Source organism: Phasianus colchicus, chromosome 29 (assembly GCF_987193195.1).
Source record: "Phasianus colchicus chromosome 29, bPhaCol1.hap1.1, whole genome shotgun sequence".
Lineage (NCBI taxonomy): Eukaryota > Metazoa > Chordata > Aves > Galliformes > Phasianidae > Phasianus > Phasianus colchicus.
In genome coordinates this window covers 1589549-1608438 of record NC_143464.1, presented here as the reverse complement: position 1 = coordinate 1608438, position 18890 = coordinate 1589549, and the positions used below count along the sequence as shown (strand labels likewise).

Here is an 18890-nt window from a genome sequence, read left to right as displayed (position 1 = left end):
CAGTGTGAGAAGGCTGTGAGCTCACTGGACTAAGATTGCTGATGGCCTTTGACGTGGTAAGTTGCTGCAGACAGTGCATCTGCTTTTACTGGATGGATGAATAAATTTGGGACATCCCATTGCAAAACAGGCTACATACACTCCATGCTTCCTTATCAAGGAGAAACTTTTGCCCCAGCTGAGGGCTTCTGTGCTGCAGCATCAGAGCACAGCCCTGAGGGCTGCGTGTCCCAGGACGGCTGCAGGCTGTGCAGCCGGGGCTGCAGCCGGGTGCCCAGGGCTGTCCTGCAGAGCAGGTCCCTGCTGTGCCCCAGGGGCTGTGTGCCGGGCCAGGGACTCTGCCGCCTGCCAGGCTCAGCACTCAGCACTCAGCACTCAGCACTCAGCACTCAGCACTCAGCACTCAGCACTCAGCACTCAGCCTGCCCGGGGAGCTGCCCAGGGAGCTGTGGGGAGATGTGTGAGGGGAAGGAGCCCCCCAGCAGGGCAGGGCAGGGCAGGGGCCTTCTGCTGCCACAGCTGCTGCCTGGGCAGGGGGATCACAGCTACACTGCACTGTAGGCTGTTTCCAAAGGCACTTTGCAAGAGGAGAGAGAAGGCAGGGATTTTCCATTTTCTGTACATAGGAAAGGGGAAGTGTTTTAGACGGAAATCTGAAAGGAGCTGTGGAATATGAGCACTGAGAATCCTGAATTGTACATTTCTCATTCTGCTGTTATATGAATCATGTCCTCAAGTGCTTTCAGTTTCTCCTCTCCCAAAGGACAGCACAGGCTGAAATTTTCGTAATTCTCTGCAGACGGGAACAATGCACTTTGTCTGCAAACAGGCAGCTTTCTCTAAGAGAACTCTGAATGCAGAGAACTTGAGATGGGCACTCTGTGTGCAGACAGGTAAAGACATGAGACATGGAAATGGCTTGTAAAATATCCAGGCAGCTGAGATATGATCAGAGAATGACAGGAAATAAGAGCCCCATAAACTTCTACTTATTAAGGTACGGTGAAGCTCATTAAAATAAAGTCCTGTAATGGAGTTAAATGAACATTATCCATAGACATAGAAAAACTTCTGTATAGCAGTGGGAAGAGTGTTTGTGCGAATGGTCTTGACTCGTCATTATCTTCTGCACTCTGCACAGGACTCCATGCCCAGGAACTGCAGATGCCCAACAGCAGCTCCATCAGCGAGTTCCTCCTGCTGGCGTTGGCAGACACACGGCAGCTGCAGCTCCTGCACTTCTGGCTCTTGCTGGGCATCTACCTGGCTGCCCTCCTGGGCAACGGCCTCATCAGCACAGCCGTAGCCTGCCACCACCGCCTGCACACCCCCATGTACTTCTTCCTCCTCAACCTCGCCCTCCTCGACCTGGGCTGCATCTCCACCACTCTCCCCAAAGCCATGGCCAATGCCCTCTGGGACACCAGGCACATCTCCTACTCAGGATGTGTTGCCCAGACATTTCTGTTTGTCTTTCTGCTATCAGCAGAGTATTACATTCTCACCATCATGTCCTATGACCGCTACGTTGCCATCTGCAAGCCCCTGCACTACGGGACCTTGATGGACAGCAGAGCTTGTGCCACCATGGCAGCAGCTGCCTGGGGCACTGGGGTTCTCTATTCCCTGCTGCACACTGCCAATACATTTTCCCTGCCTCTCTGCCAAGGCAATGCCATCAATCAGTTCTTCTGTGAAATTGCCCAGATCCTCAAGCTCTCCTGCCCTGGTTCTTACCTCAGAGAAGTTGGGCTTATCATATTTAGTGCCTTAATCTTTCTTGCTTGTTTTGTTTTCGTTGTGCTGTCCTATGTGCAGATCTTCAGGGCCGTGCTAAGGATGCCCTCTGAGCAGGGACGGCACAAAGCCTTCTCCACGTGCCTCCCTCACCTGGCCGTGGTCTCCCTCTTTGTCAGCACTGTCACATTCGCATACCTGAAACCCCCATCACTTTCTTCCCCATTTCTGGACCTGGTGCTGGCACTGTTATACACAGTGGTACCTCCTGTAGTGAACCCCCTCATCTACAGCATGAGGAACCGGGAGCTCAAGGTTGTCCTCAAGAAACTATTTCTATGTATGTTTTTTCAGCATTAATTATATCTTCATCATCTTCACATGATTACCACAAACTCAAGAAAAGCTGGGAATGGCATCATGTAATATTTCTTTTTTTTTTTTTTTCGCTGTTAATTTTTTTAATTCTTGCAATAGTTTTTACTCCACTTAAATAATATTATTAATATATATTTCCCATGTGCATTTTTTTTTTCTTACTCCTGAAATCTTTACTATTCTTCAAGCACTTGGCTGTTTGAGTAGATTTAAAAAAAAATAAATAAAAAAATAAAAATTAGACTATCATCTGTATCTCAGAGAGCAGCCCTGCACACAGAGGGCTGCAGGAACCAAGAGCCCAATGCCACACGTTGCAGCAGCCCTGGTGTCTGTGGGGCTGCCCCTCACCGCCCGCTGGGCGCTCCCTCTCTGCTGCCTTGGAGTTGTGCTGCTGCTTCCCTGGAGCCACGGCCATGGGCAGCAGCAGGACGTGCTCTTTTCAGTGCTGCTCTCTTTGCACCACCTTTGCACGCTGTTCTCCTTTCTCCTTGCACTTGTGTCAGCCCTCAGGTCCTGCATTACGTAGCAGACCAACAAAAAAAGGACACTTTGCCTGCAGTGTGCCTGGAGTTGTCTCAAAGGCTTGGAAGTACATTGCCATGTCAACAGACTGAAGGCTGGACACTTGGGGAGGAGGGAATCCTGTGAAAAATGAGACAGCCTTGCTCTGCCCAAAATGTTCTCATCATGCTGTAGGAAGTTGTGACTGCAAACTTGTTTTTGATGGACTTGTTTATTGCCACCTCACTCACAGCCCTGGATGGCTCACCTGTAAACCTAGGAGCCACTGAAGGACGCCAGAGAGATCCTTGATGTCCTGTTTGGAGACTTTCATGCTTCAAAACTATGAGACAAGCACGCTTACAAGTCAAGGACCCCCCACCTCTCTCTGCTGGATCAAAGCTGGGACCAGGACCTGTGATCTCTTTCTTTGTCCTTCCCCACCCCACCCCCACCCCCCAACTCTGTCACTCCCTTTTCTTTCTTTTCCTCTCACAAAGTTGTCAAGTAACACAAGGCTTACTTTGGTTTCTTATAACATCACAAGGTGTAACTGCACATGGAAATAAGTGTAGAAGTGCCAGTACCTTACAGATAACTGTAGTGCACAGATTCACATTAAACTGATGCCTGTGTCTGGACACTGAGTGCCAGTTTAACTGTTATCCAACCAGGGGTTGCAAATCAGCTGAGGTTCCCCATCCACGCTCGTTGTGTAATCAGTGCAACCCACTTACTCCAAGTGGCATCAGTTGCATGATGGGTGGAGGGAACCTTTCGTTTAAACATCCAGTTCAGCACTGGCAGTCGAGGTGCCAGAGGAGCTGTGTTTCAGTACCGACCACTTCAGAAGCAGCCCGAATCCCCTCATATGCAGCTAAGATCTCCTTCTCAGTTGCAGTGTAGCACTCTTTGGACCCTCTTTATACTCGCCTCCAAAATCCCAGGCAGCATCCTCGGGTCTCTCCTGAGGATCTTTACCACAAACTCCAAGTGGGACCTTTCTCTCCAGCAGCAGTGTACAGGATGTTCTTTACATCCTGTCCCAGCCATACTGGCCCTAGGGCCATGGCACGGGCTATGTCCTCTTTAATCTGTTCAAAAGCCTGCTGCTTTTGAAATGTGAAGTCATTTTTCATCCGCGTCACCTGATGAAGGAAGTGCACAATAAGGCTATAGTTTGGAACATGCAGTCTCCAAAAGCCCACTACACCCAGAAAAGACTGTGTCTCTCTCTTGCTAGTGGGTGGAGACATAGCAGTGATGTTGTTGGTCACATCTGCTGGAATGTGATGACGCCCATCTTGCCACTTTATACCTAGGAACTGAATCTCCTGGGCAGGTCCATTCACTTTGCCTCGCTTAATAGCAAAACCAGCTTGCAGAAGAATTTGGATTATTCGCTCTCCTTTTGTGAAGGTGACTTCTGCTGCACCTCCCCACACAACAGTATCACAAATGTAATGCAGGGATCCTTGAAATGCCTACCTCACTCTTTACTCCAAGTTCTCTCACACATTACTCTGGGTTAATTCACATTTTGTGTGTGTGTGTGTTTTACTCACACTTTCCTCAGCGTTTACTGAAACATTTCTTCAAGTTTACTCACACTTCACTCTGGGTTTACTCAAACTTTTCTCCGATTTTTACTGACACCCTGCTCCGGGTGTACTCACGCTCTACTCCTGGTCTACCCACACTTTGCTCCTGGTCTTTCTCACACTTCAAGTTTATTCACACTTTACTCCAGCTTTATTCACACTTCTCTACGTGCTTTACCCATACTTCACTCTGGTTTTTACACACACATTTCTTTAGATTTGCTCTCAATTCACATCCAGTTTTCTCTTCCGTCCTCCCCATGGGCAAAGAACCCAGAGTTCTGTGGTGGCACCAACCTTTCTGCCACTTATTCAAAGCCTGCCATTTCCTAGACTGCTCTGCATCCCTCACCACCCCAGAAGAAGGAGAGAGAAAAATACCACTTGTGAAGCCACTCTCTCAGCCATTCGCCCTAACCCCTGAAATCCTTCTGCATAGGTCGCAGGCTTCCCTGAACAATTTCATCACTGCTTACCTGAACTATCAAGAATGGGTAGTAATCAGAGGAGCGAACCAGACCTGGGACTTTTCTGGTGATGCTGGTGGTGCAGGGAGGCCCCAGGGAGGCCACGCACTCTGGGAGAGGTGGAAGGGCCGAGAGCTAGTAGATGGGTTTAACAAATGGATCACAACAGCAACGATCTGAGGAGGAATGGTAATTTACTAAATCCTACTGAACCAAAGTGTGCCCAAAGTGTGAGTCCCCACGATAGTACAAGGGAAGCACATGCCCTTCTCTGCTGCAAACTGAGTGGGGCCTGAGGGAGAGCCACTGTGGTGCGGTCCAGATCTCCACCTATCTTCTTCTTCATACCATGTGCTCCAGGGAATTCTGCCCCTCCCCTCCCATCAGAATGCTCAAAATGCCCATAAAAGGCAGCAAGTGGAACCAGAACGCTAACTCTTTAACTCCCACTGCTTCACATGATGTTTTGGTGTGGAATACTGACATTAAAAAAAATCACAACACCACAACAGCCAGGACCTCACCACCCTCTCTCTGAAAAGATCCTCCCAGTCTCTAATCTAAATCTCAACTCTTATAATTGAAAATATTTGTACCTTGTGATATCAATATCTGCCCATGTTAAAAGTTGATTTCCCTCTTCTTTCTGAGCTCTCGGTGAGTACTGGAAGGCTGCAATGTGTTCTCCTCCAGGCTGTTTCTTCTCCCATCTCCCTCAGCCTGTCTTTCCAGGAGAGGTCCTCCAGCCCTCTGATCACCCTCGTGGCTTTCCTCTGGACCTTCTCTAAAAGCTTTAAATCATGCTCCAGATGGGGCCTTCTGAGGGCTGAGTAGAGAAGGACAGTGCCCTCCTTTGCTCTGATGACCACCTCTCTGTTGATGCAGCCCAGGGTGCAGTTGGCCTCTCAGGCTGCAAGCACACACTGCTGGCTCCTGTTCAGGTTTTCATCTACCATCTTGAAGTCCTTCCCCTCAGGGCTGCTCTCTAGGAATTCAACCCTCATGCCTGGGATTGTCCCGACACAAGTGCAAAAACTGGCATTTGATCTTGTTGAACCTCATGCTGTTTCTTTGGGCCCACTTTTCAAGCCTGGCCAGGTCCCTCTGGATGGCACCCCTTCATTCTGTCATGCCAACTGCACCACACAGCTTGGTGACATCAGCACACTTGCTGAGGGTGCTCTCTGTCTCATCATCCATGCCTCTGATAGACGTTGAACAGCTCTGGTCCCAAGGCTGACCCCTGTGGACATAACTTGTGATCAGCCTCCACCTGGTGGAGCCGATTTCCCAGAGAGCCATTTACCACAGTCCTTTGGCTGCGACCTTCCAACCAATTTCTTATCCAATGAACACTCTGCCCTTCAAATCCATCTCAGACATCTCTCCACAGAGATAAGGAAGTGATGTGGGACCATGCCAAAGGACTTCCAAAAGTGCAGGGAGATTTCTGTACCACTCTGTGTAACTGATGTACTGACAAAGCATCCACATTATCATTCTGACCATAAAGAACCAGGACATGTATTGAACTGTGGGGAAAATACTGATTCCTCATTTAGATCCTTGTAATATTGAGCTAAAGAAAGCATTGTAGATCCTAGGACTAAGGCTGTGTTATAGTAAAACACACCTTTTTACAGCACACACGAAGAAATTGTTTATTAGATTGATTCTTTGCTTACAAGTGGCACCTGGTAGATAAGTGTGTTTCTGTAACTTAGCAACCTTCCCTTCAGTACCCAGAGAGCTGCTATTGGAATGGTCTGGAGTTCAGCAAAGGAATCATTACCAGAGTTGCAGTGACTCAACAGACTGGGTCTGACAACAAGAACAGAAATAACAACTTGTACACAGGGGTAATTTGGGAAGTTATTATTAAATATTAGGGAAAAAAAGTCAGGACATGAGACAATAAAGATTAAATAGAAACATGGCATATCACTTGGATTAGAGTAAATAGGTAAGGAAGAAGAGGATGTGAAATCCTAACTAACAGTGAGCAGATGTATGTGTTGGAAATAATTTATATTATATAGAATAACAGTAACATGTGTTGTGGGTTAGGTGCAGTTTCAAATTATATATTAACGTGAAAGGGACGCAGAATTCAATCGCTGATCCCAAGTGTGCAGAAAAAAACAAACAAACAACAACAGCAAAAAACCCTGCATTGATATGTAGACATTGACACACACAGTTAGTTGTCTTTGGGTTTTAAGCAAAGAAAGAATAAAACGCTTTGTGCCTCAACCCAGGAATTGCTGAGATGTGTTCTCTCCCCTGTCCTGTAGAGGGGCAGTGACAGAGCAGCACAGGGGGCACCTGGGAACCAGGCAAGGTGAGCACAGCGCAGCTGGGCGCTGAGTTGCAGGCTGATTTTGGGGTCCCAGCCCCGCAGCATGAGGCTCCGTGTGCCTTCCCCTCTGCAGGACAGCCCGGCCCCACCGCCCCACAGGCAGCCCCTGGCAGCTCAGTGCATGCACTGTGTGGGGCAGCATGCGTGCAGTGGTACAGAGATGGGCCCCCAGCACAGCCCCTGACACCACATGTCCTCCTTCTCACAGCACCTACTTCCTCCCCTTTAGTTCATCTTCCTCTTCATCATGGTGCACCCTGGCTCACCTTTTAGCTCTTTCCCCCCAATTTGGCAAACTTCCATTGCTTGTCTTGCCACAATCAACAACTTTCTATCTTGGTCTGGTGTAAGTGCAAACAGTTATATCAAACCCAAGAACAAGTCCTTGCACCTGGTGGAGGTAAAAAAAGTGATTTCAGAGCTTCTGTGAAACAGGATCATTGATAAAAACAGGGCTGTTCACACACCAGTCAAAGCTAAACACAGAAGTTTTACGACGAGCACACTCTGATTCCTTCTGCTAAAGTAATATATTGTTCAACCGGCTAATACATTGATCCCATTTGCTAATCAAGCCTATATCAGCTTCACGGTGCCTGCTGGCATCTCATTTGCCTGCAGACACAGAGGTGGAACATGGAGGCTGTGAGAAAGTCAGCACTGAGCCAGAGTTCCTATGGGCTCCAGGAGAAAGAGAGCACGGTGATGCCTCAGTACAAGTAGAAGGAAGCCAAACATATCTGTAGGACCATGATAACCACTAATGATAATTACACACACACAGATGTATATGAACACCAAAGAAAAATGAAGTGATAAACATAAATAAATATTATAATCAGTAAGGAACATAAATTTGTTATTGTACAGACTGAATCACTTGTTGAGACATGTGAAGTTTATCCCTGCTGAAATGTGACCAGGGCATCATTTTCCTCACCGCGTTCTTGAGCTCCTGGTTCCTCATGCTGTAAATGAGGGGGTTCACTGCTGGAGGCACCACCGAGTACAGAAATGACACCACCAGGTCCAGGGATCGAGATGAGATGGAGGGGGGCTTCAGGTAGGCAGCTATGCCAGTGCTGAGAAACAGGGAGAGAACGGCCAGGTGAGGGAGGCACGTGGAGAAGGCTTTGTGCCGTCCCTGCTCAGAGGGCATCCTCAGCACGGCCCTGAAGATCTGCACATAGGACAGCACAACGAAAACAAAACAAGCAAGAAAGATTAAGGCACTAAATATGATAAGCCCAACTTCTCTGAGGTAAGAACCAGAGCAGGAGAGCTTGAGGATCTGGGCAATTTCACAAAAGAACTGATTGATGGCATTGCCTTGGCAGAGAGGCAGGGAAAATGTATTGGCAGTGTGCAGCAGAGCATGGAGAACCCCAGCGCCCCAGGCAGCTGCTGCCATGGTGGCACAAGCTCTGCTGTCCATCAAGGTCCCGTAGTGCAGGGGCTTGCAGATGGCAACGTAGCGGTCATAGGACATGATGGTGAGAATGCAATACTCTGATGAGATGAAGAAAAAAAAGAAAAAGACCTGTCCAGCACATCCAGCATAGGAGATGTGCCTGGTGCCCCAGAGGGCATTGGCCATGGCTTTGGGGAGAGTGGTGGAGATGCAGCCCAGGTCGAGGAGGGCGAGGTTGAGGAGGAAGAAGTACATGGGGGTGTGCAGGCGGTGGTGGCAGGCTACGGCTGTGCTGATGAGGCCGTTGCCCAGGAGGGCAGCCAGGTAGATGCCCAGCAAGAGCCAGAAGTGCAGGAGCTGCAGCTGCCGCGTGTCTGCCAACGCCAGCAGGAGGAACTCGCTGATGGAGCTGCTGTTGGGCATCTGCAGTTCCTGGGCATGGAGTCCTGTGCAGAGTGCAGAAGATAATGTCAAGATCATTCTCAGAGGCACTCCTTCTGCTATAATTTTTTTTTCTTTCTTTCTCTCTGCACAATGTTCATTTAGCTCCATAACTTCAATTTAATTTCATGAAGTTTAGCATTCCATAAGCAGAAGACGAGTATGCAGCTTACATATTTTTCTCATTTTTTAATCTTATCCCATCTCCCTGGATATTTTCATCTCTTTCCCTGTCTTTAACCCAACTGCTTTTAAAGCACCCAGTCCTATCCTATGTGCCATTACATTTCTGCTAGAGAAAGCTGCCCGACTGCTGGTTAATTTCATTATTCATGTCTGGAGAATACGACAGTATGGTAATTTTGTTCTATCCTTCAAGAGAGGAGAGGCTGAATGCACATTGTGTGACTGTTCACAGAATGAGTGAGAATAGTGTGAATCAGGAGTCTCAGAGATGTGTTCTAAGTGAACAGCCCCATCTAGATTTCTGCCTCCAGTCCTTTCCCTTCCCCTGCCTTGTCTCTCCTCTTGCACAGTGTCCTTAGAAACATTCTGGCATGCAGTGAATCTGTGAGTCCCCTGCCCCAGGCAGAAGCTGTGGCAGCTGAAGGCCCCCGCCCTGAGGGGGGAAGCCCTCATATGGAACAAGTCATTTTCATAATAAAGAAACACAGACTCTCTGCATCCTGATCTGCAATGGGAAGTCCCTGATTTAGTGATCCCTCCAGTAAAAGCAGCAGCACTGCCTGCAGCCAGAGACTTACCGTGTCTATGGCTGTGAGCAGTGTTCCTTCCGTGAGCTCACAGCCTGCTCACACTCCACACAGACTGTAACTCTCCTTCCTCTCTCTTCTATCCTCATGTCACCTGCGGATCATGCCCCCAGCCCTGCTGTGCTGTGCAGAAGAGCTGCTCCTGGGCACAGCTGTCTCTCTGCAGCACTGCCCCCTTGTAGGAGTTTCCTGTGTCCCAGGAGCCTGGCCCAACTCAGCAACAGAGGATGTGATTTTTTTTTCCCCAGGTAATCTCCCTTGAGATGTCCCTGCATCTCCATGGCCAACGGCTCCTGAAAAACAACAGTGTCGTGACTTTACTTTGAAATCTGCTTAGTTAACCACCAAACGTCCAGTGGACAGTGACTAATTCCAGACATATGATTAGAGAGTGTTTGCTGAAACAAAAAGGACACACTGAGAAGGTCAGGAAGGGTGGACTTCCCCTGGGCAGGGCACTGATCCAGCTGAGGTAGTGCAGGCATTTCATCGCTAGTTGGAAACTCTGGGGCTGAAATCAGATTCTGCTCCCCACGGACCAACAGGAGTTTCAGGGATTCCTCTGGTTCAGTTCAGATGTGCACAAGGAGTTGCCTGCATGTGAGCTCCTGCTCCGAGTCCTTGGTCCTTCAGCGGGGAGTCAGTTGCCCACACACAGGCCCTGGGTGATGACCAAGGTGCCTGGGGTGCTCCTGGATGTGTGCTAGTGCTTGGGAAGTGTGTGGGAAATCCCTGACTTAGACACCTCCTTTCCTTCCTGAGCATCAGCTGAGGGCCAGAGAGGGGATGGAGATATTCTTGGCCATCCTAAATGATATCAGTCCCTTGCATTTATGGCAATTTATGGCACTTGTGTGTCTTTTTTCACTTTTCTCCATGGAGCATGCAGAGGTATGCAGCTGACTAAATGGATGAGCTCTCAAAAGAAGAGGCAGATCTTTCTCTGTTCTACATCTGCTGAATATTCTGGAGCTCAAGGCACGACAGAGCTGACACACATCTGTATTGTTTAACAGAAAACACTTCAGTTTTCTATGGGCTCTCAGGCAAACGGTGTCAGAAGCAGCCACGTCATGTCATGTCATGCCAGTTCTCCAGGCTGTCCAGCACATTCACATGCAGCTGCAAATGCAGCACAGGACCTTCAGGAAAAACATATCCAGGAGTGTCTGTGCTGCTTAGTCAACTTGACGCCCCACAGTGGATCCAATGCCTTTGTGCCATCTTCATAAATACCATGGATGCACTGAATCCAATGACCCATCCTGAATAGGTTGTTTTCTTCTGTGCTTTTTCACTAATGAGAACACCAGCACATGCTGGGCTAGAAAGCTTTGAAGAGTTGCAGACCTGAGGTCTTGTTTGGATCTCAGGGATGTGGTGAAATGGCTTCCAAAAGAGACAAGGAAGGGCAACTGCCCTTTCAGAGAGTGCACTGAGCTCATCTTGGGGGCGGCAGAGCAGCCAGGTCAGAGTGAATGGCAATGGCAATGGCAAACAGAGGAGACCAACGGTGTCTGTTCCTGGCTTCCTGATCAGGAAGAGCAAGTGGAAGGTGCCCTTTACGTGCAGATGGGAGCCTCGTGTTGTCAGGCCCTTGTCCCATTTGGGGGCTTTTTCCACTGCAGTGTCTGCTGCAGGGACAGCAGAGCAGGGCATGCACCATCCAGAAGAACCCTGGAGAGCACAGCTGGCAGCTTCTTGACCAAGCCATAGAGGAACCAAAGAGCAGAGGTGCTCTGCTGCATCTCATACTGCCAAGGAAGGGTTGATGGGGAATGTGAATGTGAAAGAGAAGCTGGTCTGCAGTGGCCATGGGATGGTGGAGCTGAGGAATCTGAAGGGAGGGCAAATGAGAAGCTCACACCTTTGGGCTTCAGGAGAGCACACCTTGGCTTCTTCAAGTGTCTGTGGTGTACAGAACAGCAGGGAAAGGCACCGAGGGAATAGGGTCAAAAAATGTGGCAACTATCTAAGCAACTTGGCTTCCAAGCAGAATATTTCCATTCCGAGGAAGAGGAAGGCAAGTTAAGATGTCAGAAATCCTGCATTATTGTGAATTGATTGTGTTGCTCTAACCCAAACACAGAAAGGAAGCGTACAGGAAATGGAAACAAGAAGTGAGCACCTGGCAGCAATGCAGAGACTTTGTCCAGTGTTCCTGAGATGAGTCTAATAAAGTCAGAGTTCAACTGCAATTGAATGTGCCCAGGCATATCACAGACAAGAAGGGCTTGTAGAAATATGTAGTCTACAAAAGAAAGGCTAGCAAGAATGTGGGCCCACAGTAGAATGGTGTAGGGAACATGGTGAGACAGGACATGGAAAAGTCTCTGATACTCATTTCCTTCCTGACCTCACAGTTTATTAGTTTGTCTGGTCTTCTTGGAATCCTAGGAGGCAGAGACAGGTGGGAATTGTTGGTGCATGGCAGATGTGTCCTTGGTGAAAAAAGAGGTGATCAGGGAATACCTAAGCAAACAGGATTCTGAGTTGGATGAGACTGACAGGAACCACAGAATCCTTGAATGGCTTGGATCGGAAGGACCTAAAAGACCATCCAGTTTCAGCTCCCTTGCTGTGGGCAGCGCTGTCATCCAGTACATGAGGATGCTTGGGGCCCTTGACATCTTGAACTTTGCCAGGCATGGGGCATCCACCACTTCTCTGGGCTACCTGTTCCACAGCTGTTCCATGCCTCACAATCATGATCTTAGAAATGTTAAGAATTCCTTCCAAACGTTTAATGTTAGTATCTGCTGTAATTAATAACTATTCTTCCTTGTTTCAGAATTTGGAAATCTGGTAAGAAATCAAGTTTCCAGTTTTTTAATATGAAGAAGATAATGGGTGGAAGATGGAGGGAAGGCATTATCCAGAGCATTGCCTCTAAGTTCAGATCCCCAACACAAGGCTGATGAGAGCACGACAAAGTGAGATTGGGAAGGTTCACTCAAGGTGACTGGGGATGGAGCACTTCACATGTGAGGAGAGACTGATGGAGCTGGGCTTGTCCAGCAAGGAAAACAGAAGCCTGATGGGGATCTGTCCACACAGTGACAGAGCAGAGCTCATTAGGGGACATCCTGGGTCAATATCAGTAGCAAAGTGTTGCTTTAAATTCTTGTTTAAACTGAACAATAACTAACTAAATAAAAAGACTTCATTAATGCCTGTTGTTCTCTTCCTCTTTTAGATGTCTCCAGATACCTGTCCAGTTTGCTGTACAAGTTCTGAACAGCTGAAGAAGATGACAGGAAGGCACAAGGCACAGGAGGGCTCTTCAGGTTGTAATGGGCCCCAGGGGGCATTTGCTGCTGAGTCCATCCACCTCCAGTGCACAGAGAAGATTGCACAAAGTGCTCAAGAAGACAAAGTCAGAAGGAACAGTGAAGTTTCCTGGAGTATTAATGGGCCCCACTGAGGGCCATTCACAAGCAAGCTTCCCCAGGGACTTGTTAGAGCAGATAATTGGAAGCCATGATTGCAGGCAGACCAAGGCACTGGGATGGTGGCTGTGATGCTGAGCAAAGCCTCCTTTGTCTTCTGAAGCAGAAAGGCCAAGGCCTGATCCCCAGAGCCTTGGCAGGGAGATCGTGTCCCTCCCTCCTGCTGGCTCAGGGCCCTTCCTGGGGCAGTGGGATGGAGGTTTGTCTGATGTCAAATGAAAGACCGGGCATAGCAGCTGCCAGACTCTGCATGGGGTGCAAGGATGCCGTGAGGCCCAAGTCCCATGTGGGCAGTGTGTCTCATGCCAGGATGTGGGATGTGAGAGGGGCTCAGTCTGAACAAGCAGTCAATCACAACAGAACTTTGAACTCCCAGGCCCAAGGTGGAGGCACCATTTCCTCACTGGTAGCATTTTGTTCTGGGGATGCCGTGTTTGATGCTCACCCACATGCAGAGCTCCTGTCTGACTGCAACACCACTGTGCTCATATCAGCTGTGACGACACAGTGGAGCTGAAATCACTGAGCTTGTCTCCCCTTTACAGCACAGTGACTCTGACATCACTGTAATAATGATCACTGCCATAACTCAGTAATTCTGACAGCACTGCTCTCCACACTTTTGAGAGAACACCGTGACTGTGTTACTGAACTCCTACCCACAGTGACACCACAGTCATTCCAACCCACCGTGCTTGTATCCAGCTTGTCATGGAATCCTAGGACAACCCACAATGGGAAGGACCCATAGTGATCACCAGGTCCAACGTTTGGCTCCACACACCCGTCCTAAAAGCAGGGCATATGACTGAGTGTGTTGTCTTGTTACGGAGTTATCTGGATCAATGTGTGTCCGTGACAGAGGGCTGAAGGCTTGGCAGTCCCACTGGCCAAAAAATAAAAATAAAATAAAATAAAATAAAATATTAAAAAATTATAATAATAAATAAAGAAATAAAATAATAATAAAAATAATAAAAAACAGCATCAATGATTGAAGAAGGAAACTTATTTTTACTAAACATGATACTGGAATGTAAGATAACACAATGTTATAAAATAAAATTGGAATTTAGGGTAATAACTCAAATATAATGAGAGAGCAAGTGTCTGAAACCAAAAGCCTTACTTTGAACTGAAGGCGCACGGCTGGGGCGCGCAGCCACACACTGCCAGGCAGCGAGCAAGTGAGAGATCCCAGGTCTTCCTCCCACGGCTTATCTTCCCCTCTGAACTCAGAGTCCCCTGGGATATGCGGTTCTTCTTCTCTTCTGAGAACCAGGTATCCAGAAAGTTGTCCGTCCACAGAACTGGAGTATTAACTCTTTAATTCCCGGTGCTTTACATGATGTTATGATGTGGAATACTGATAACAAGAATCATAAAACCATGACACCAGATGGGGCATTGGCAGCTTTGCTCGGCACACACAATCTGTTAGGACAAACAATGCTTCCGAAATCAGCTTGGCTACTGGTGATTAATTCATCTGACTTCAAAGTACGTTTTGCAGAGATGAGCCTGTTGTCTATCGGGAGCTGCCAGCCCTGCAGCCCCCAAGTCATCTCCAGGGAGAGCAGTGAGGAAGAGAAAATGACATCCTCTGCTGGGCTGGGCTGGGCTGGGCTCCTGGGACTCAGGGAGCTCCTACAAGTGGGCAGCGCTGCAGAGAGACAGCTGTGCCCAGGAGCAGCTCTTCTGCACAGCACAGCCTGCAGGTGACAGGAGGAGAGTGGAGAAAGGGCAGAGAGCTTATAGGATATGTATGGCTTGAGCAGATGTTGAGTTCACTGCAGGAGCACTGCTCACAGCCTTTGACAAGGTAAGTCTCACTGCAGGCTTTGACTCTGCCACCTGCCAGGCTCAGCACTCAGCACTCAGCACTCAGCACTCAGCACTCAGCACTCAGCCTGCCCGGGGAGCTGCCCAGGGCGCTGCGGGGAGACGTGTGGGGGGAAGGAGTCCCACGGCAGGGCAGGGCAGAGGTCTTCTGCTGCTACAGCTGCTGCCTGGGGCAGGGGGATAACAGCTACACTCACCACTGGGTGTTTTTTTTTCCAAGGGTGCTTTGCAGGAGGAGAGACGAGGCAGGGATTTTCCAACACCTGTTCTTAGGGAAGGAGAATGAGTTGGAGGCAGAATTCTGAAAGGAGATGTGAAATATGAACACATCTCGGAGAATCCTGAATTGTACCATTCACAATTTGCCCTTATATGAACATTCTCCTAAAGTGCTTTCAGCTGAAATTGCTATCGTTTTCTGCTGACATGAAAAATGCTCTTATCCTGAAAACAGACAGCTTTCTCTAACAGAAATTTAAGGGCAGAAAAGAGGTAGGGATGGGCACTGTGAGTGCAGACAGCATAAAGATATGAGGGATGGAAATTGATTGTAAGAGGAAATTATCTAGGAAGCTGAGATATGATTAGGAAATGAGAGGAAAGTAAGAGCTCTTTCAGCTTCTACTTCTTAAGGTACACTAAAGCTCATGCAAGGAAATTGAAGTTATGGAGTTAAATGAACATTTTTCAAAGAGAAAGAAACATTTCTATAGTATAGCAGGAGGAGAGTGTCTGCAAGTTATCTTGACTTCTGTCATTATTTTCTGCACTCTGCACAGGACTCCATGCCCAGGAACTGCAGATGCCCAACAGCAGCTCCATCAGCGAGTTCCTCCTGCTGGCGTTGGCAGACACGCGGCAGCTGCAGCTCCTGCACTTCTGGCTCTTGCTGGGCATCTACCTGGCTGCCCTCCTGGGCAACGGCCTCATCAGCACAGCCGTAGCCTGCCACCACCGCCTGCACACCCCCATGTACTTCTTCCTCCTCAACCTCGCCCTCCTCGACCTGGGCTGCATCTCCACCACTCTGCCCAAAGCCATGGCCAATGCCCTCTGGGACACCAGGCACATCTCTTACACAGGATGTGCTGCACAGGTCTTTTTCGTTTTCTTTTTCTTATCAGCAGAGTATTGCATTCTCACCATCATGTCCTATGACCGCTACGTTGCCATCTGCAAGCCCCTGCACTACGGGACCTTGATGGACAGCAGAGCTTGTGCCACCATGGCAGCAGCTGCCTGGGGCACTGGGGTTCTCAATGCTCTGCTGCACACTGCCAGCACATTTTCTCTGCCTTTTTGCCAAGGCAATGCAGTGGACCAGTTCTTCTGTGAAATCCCCCAGATACTCAAGCTCTCCTGCTCACACTCCTACCTCAAAGAGATTTGGCTTCTTGTGATCAGTGCCTCTTTAGCATCTGGGTGCTTTGCTTTCAGTTTTTCTCCTATGTGCAGATCTTCAGGGCCGTGCTGAGGATGCCCTCTGAGCAGGGACAGCACAAAGCCTTCTCCACGTGCCTCCCTCACCTGGCCGTTCTCTCCCTGTTTCTCAGCACTGGCATAGCTGCCTACCTGAAGCCCCCCTCCATCTCATCTTGATCCCTGGACCTGATGGTGTCATTTCTGTACTCGGTGGTGCCTCCAGCAGTGAACCCCCTCATTTACAGCATGAGGAACCAGGAGCTCAAGAACGCGGTGAGGAAATTGATGCCCTGGTCACTTTTCAGCAGGGATAAACTTCACATCTGTCTCAACAAGTGACTCAGTCTGTGCAATAACATACTTACGTTCCTTACTGATTATAATATTTATTTATGTTTATCACTTCATTTTTCTTTGCTGTTCATATATATGTGTGTGTGTGTAATTATCATTAGTGGTTATCACGGTCCTACACATATGTGTGGCTTCCTTCTACTTGTACTGAGGCATCACCGTGCTCTCTTTCTCCTGGAGCCCATAGGAACTCTGGCTCAGTGCTGACTTTCTCACAGCCTCCATGTTCCACCTCTGTGTCTGCAGGCAAATGAGATGCCAGCAGGCACCGTGAAGCTGATATAGGCTTGATTAGCAAATGGGATCAAAGTATTAGCCGGTTGAACAATATATTACTTTAGCAGAAGGAATCAGAGTGTGCTCGTCGTAAAACTTCTGTGTTTAGCTTTGACTGGTGTGTGAACAGCCCTGTTTTTATCAATGATCCTGTTTCACAGAAGCTCTGAAATCACTTTTTTTACCTCCACCAGGTGCAAGGACTTGTTCTTGGGTTTGATATAACTGTTTGCACTTACACCAGACCAAGATAGAAAGTTGTTGATTGTGGCAAGACAAGCAATGGAAGTTTGCCAAATTGGGGGGAAAGAGCTAAAAGGTGAGCCAGGGTGCACCGTGATGAAGAGGAAGATGAACTAAAGGGGAGGAAGTAGGTGCTGTGAGAAGGAGGACATGTGGTGTCAGGGGCTGTGCTGGGGGCCCATCTCTGTACCACTGCACGCATGCTGCCCCACACAGTGCCTGCACTGAGCTGCCAGGGGCTGCCTGTGGGGCGGTGGGGCCGGGCTGTCCTGCAGAGGGGAAGGCACACGGAGCCTCATGCTGCGGGGCTGGGACCCCAAAATCAGCCTGCAACTCAGCGCCCAGCTGCGCTGTGCTCACCTTGCCTGGTTCCCAGGTGCCCCCTGTGCTGCTCTGTCACTGCCCCTCTACAGGACAGGGGAGAGAACACATCTCAGCAATTCCTGGGTTGAGGCACAAAGCGTTTTATTCTTTCTTTGCTTAAAACCCAAAGACAACAAACTGTGTGTGTCAATGGCTACATATCAATGCAGGGTTTTTTGTTGTTGTTTGTTTGTTTTTTTCTGCACACTTGGGATCAGCTATTGAATTCTGCGTCCCTTTCACGTTAATATATTATTTGAAACTGCACCTAACCCACAGCACATTTCACTGATATTCTGTATAATATAAATTATTTCCAACACATACATCTGCTCACTGTTAGTCAGGATTTCACATCCTCTTCTTCCTTACCTATTTACTCTAATCAAAGTGATATGCCATGTTTCTATTTAATCTTTATTGTCTCATGTCCTGACTTTTTTTCCCTAATATTTAATAATAACTTCCCAAATTACCCCTGTGTACAAGTTGTTATTTCTGTTCTTGCTGTCAGACCCAGTCTGTTGTGTCACTGCAGCTCTGGTAATGATTCCTTTGCTGAACTCCAGACCATTCCAATAGCAGCTCTCTGGGTACTGAAGGGAAGGTTGCTAAGTTACAGAAACACACTTATCTACCAGGTGCCACTTGTAAGCAAAGAATCAATCTAATAAACAATTTCTTCGTGTGTGCTGTAAAAAGATGTGTTTTACTATAACACAGCCTTAGTCCTAGGATCTACAATGCTTTCTTTAGCTCAATATTACAAGGATCTAAATGAGAAATCAGTATTTTCCCCACAGTTCAATACATGTCCTGGTTCTTTATGGTCAGAATGATAATGTGGATGCTTTGTCAGTACATCAGTTACACAGAGTGGTACAGAAATCTCCCTGGACTTTTGGAAGTCCTTTGGCATGGTCCCACATCACTTCCTTATCTCTGTGGAGAGATGTGTGAGATGGATTTGAAGGGCAGAGTGTTCATTGGATAAGAAATTGGTTGGAAGGTCGCAGCCAAAGGACTGTGGTAAATGGCTCTCTGGGAAATCGGCTCCACCAGGTGGAGGCTGATCACAAGTTATGTCCACAGGGGTCAGCCTTGGGACCAGAGCTGTTCAACGTCTATCAGAGGCATGGATGATGAGACAGAGAGCACCCTCAGCAAGTGTGCTGATGTCACCAAGCTGTGTGGTGCAGTTGGCATGACAGAATGAAGGGGTGCCATCCAGAGGGACCTGGCCAGGCTTGAAAAGTGGGCCCAAAGAAAC

General features: G+C 48.3%; 2 protein-coding genes across 2 annotated transcripts; one reads left to right on the top strand and one right to left on the bottom strand.

The window, feature by feature from the left end:
* Positions 1-1164: 1164 nt before the first annotated feature.
* Positions 1165-16723, top strand: LOC149914502 (olfactory receptor 14J1-like). The gene is made up of 2 exons (XM_090126650.1): positions 1165-2052; positions 16652-16723. The coding sequence occupies exons 1-2, from the start codon at positions 1165-1167 to the stop codon at positions 16721-16723; spliced, it is 960 nt and encodes a 319-aa protein (XP_089982776.1).
* On the bottom strand, positions 7906-8880 carry LOC116240363 (olfactory receptor 14J1-like). Its single transcript, XM_031610685.2, has one exon. It carries the CDS (start codon positions 8878-8880, stop codon positions 7906-7908), a length of 975 nt encoding a protein of 324 aa, XP_031466545.2.
* Positions 16724-18890: the final 2167 nt, after the last annotated feature.

Bases quoted from the DNA above. Each gene is read 5' to 3' on its own strand.
- LOC116240363 (XM_031610685.2), bottom strand. From the start codon at position 8,880: ATGCCCAACAGCAGCTCCATCAGCGAGTTCCTCCTGCTGGCGTTGGCA.
- LOC149914502 (XM_090126650.1), top strand. From the start codon at position 1,165: ATGCCCAACAGCAGCTCCATCAGCGAGTTCCTCCTGCTGGCGTTGGCA. The intron at 2,053-16,651 runs GTTGTCCTCAAG...CAGGAGCTCAAG, and splicing joins TGAGGAACCGGGAGCTCAAG to AACGCGGTGAGGAAATTGAT.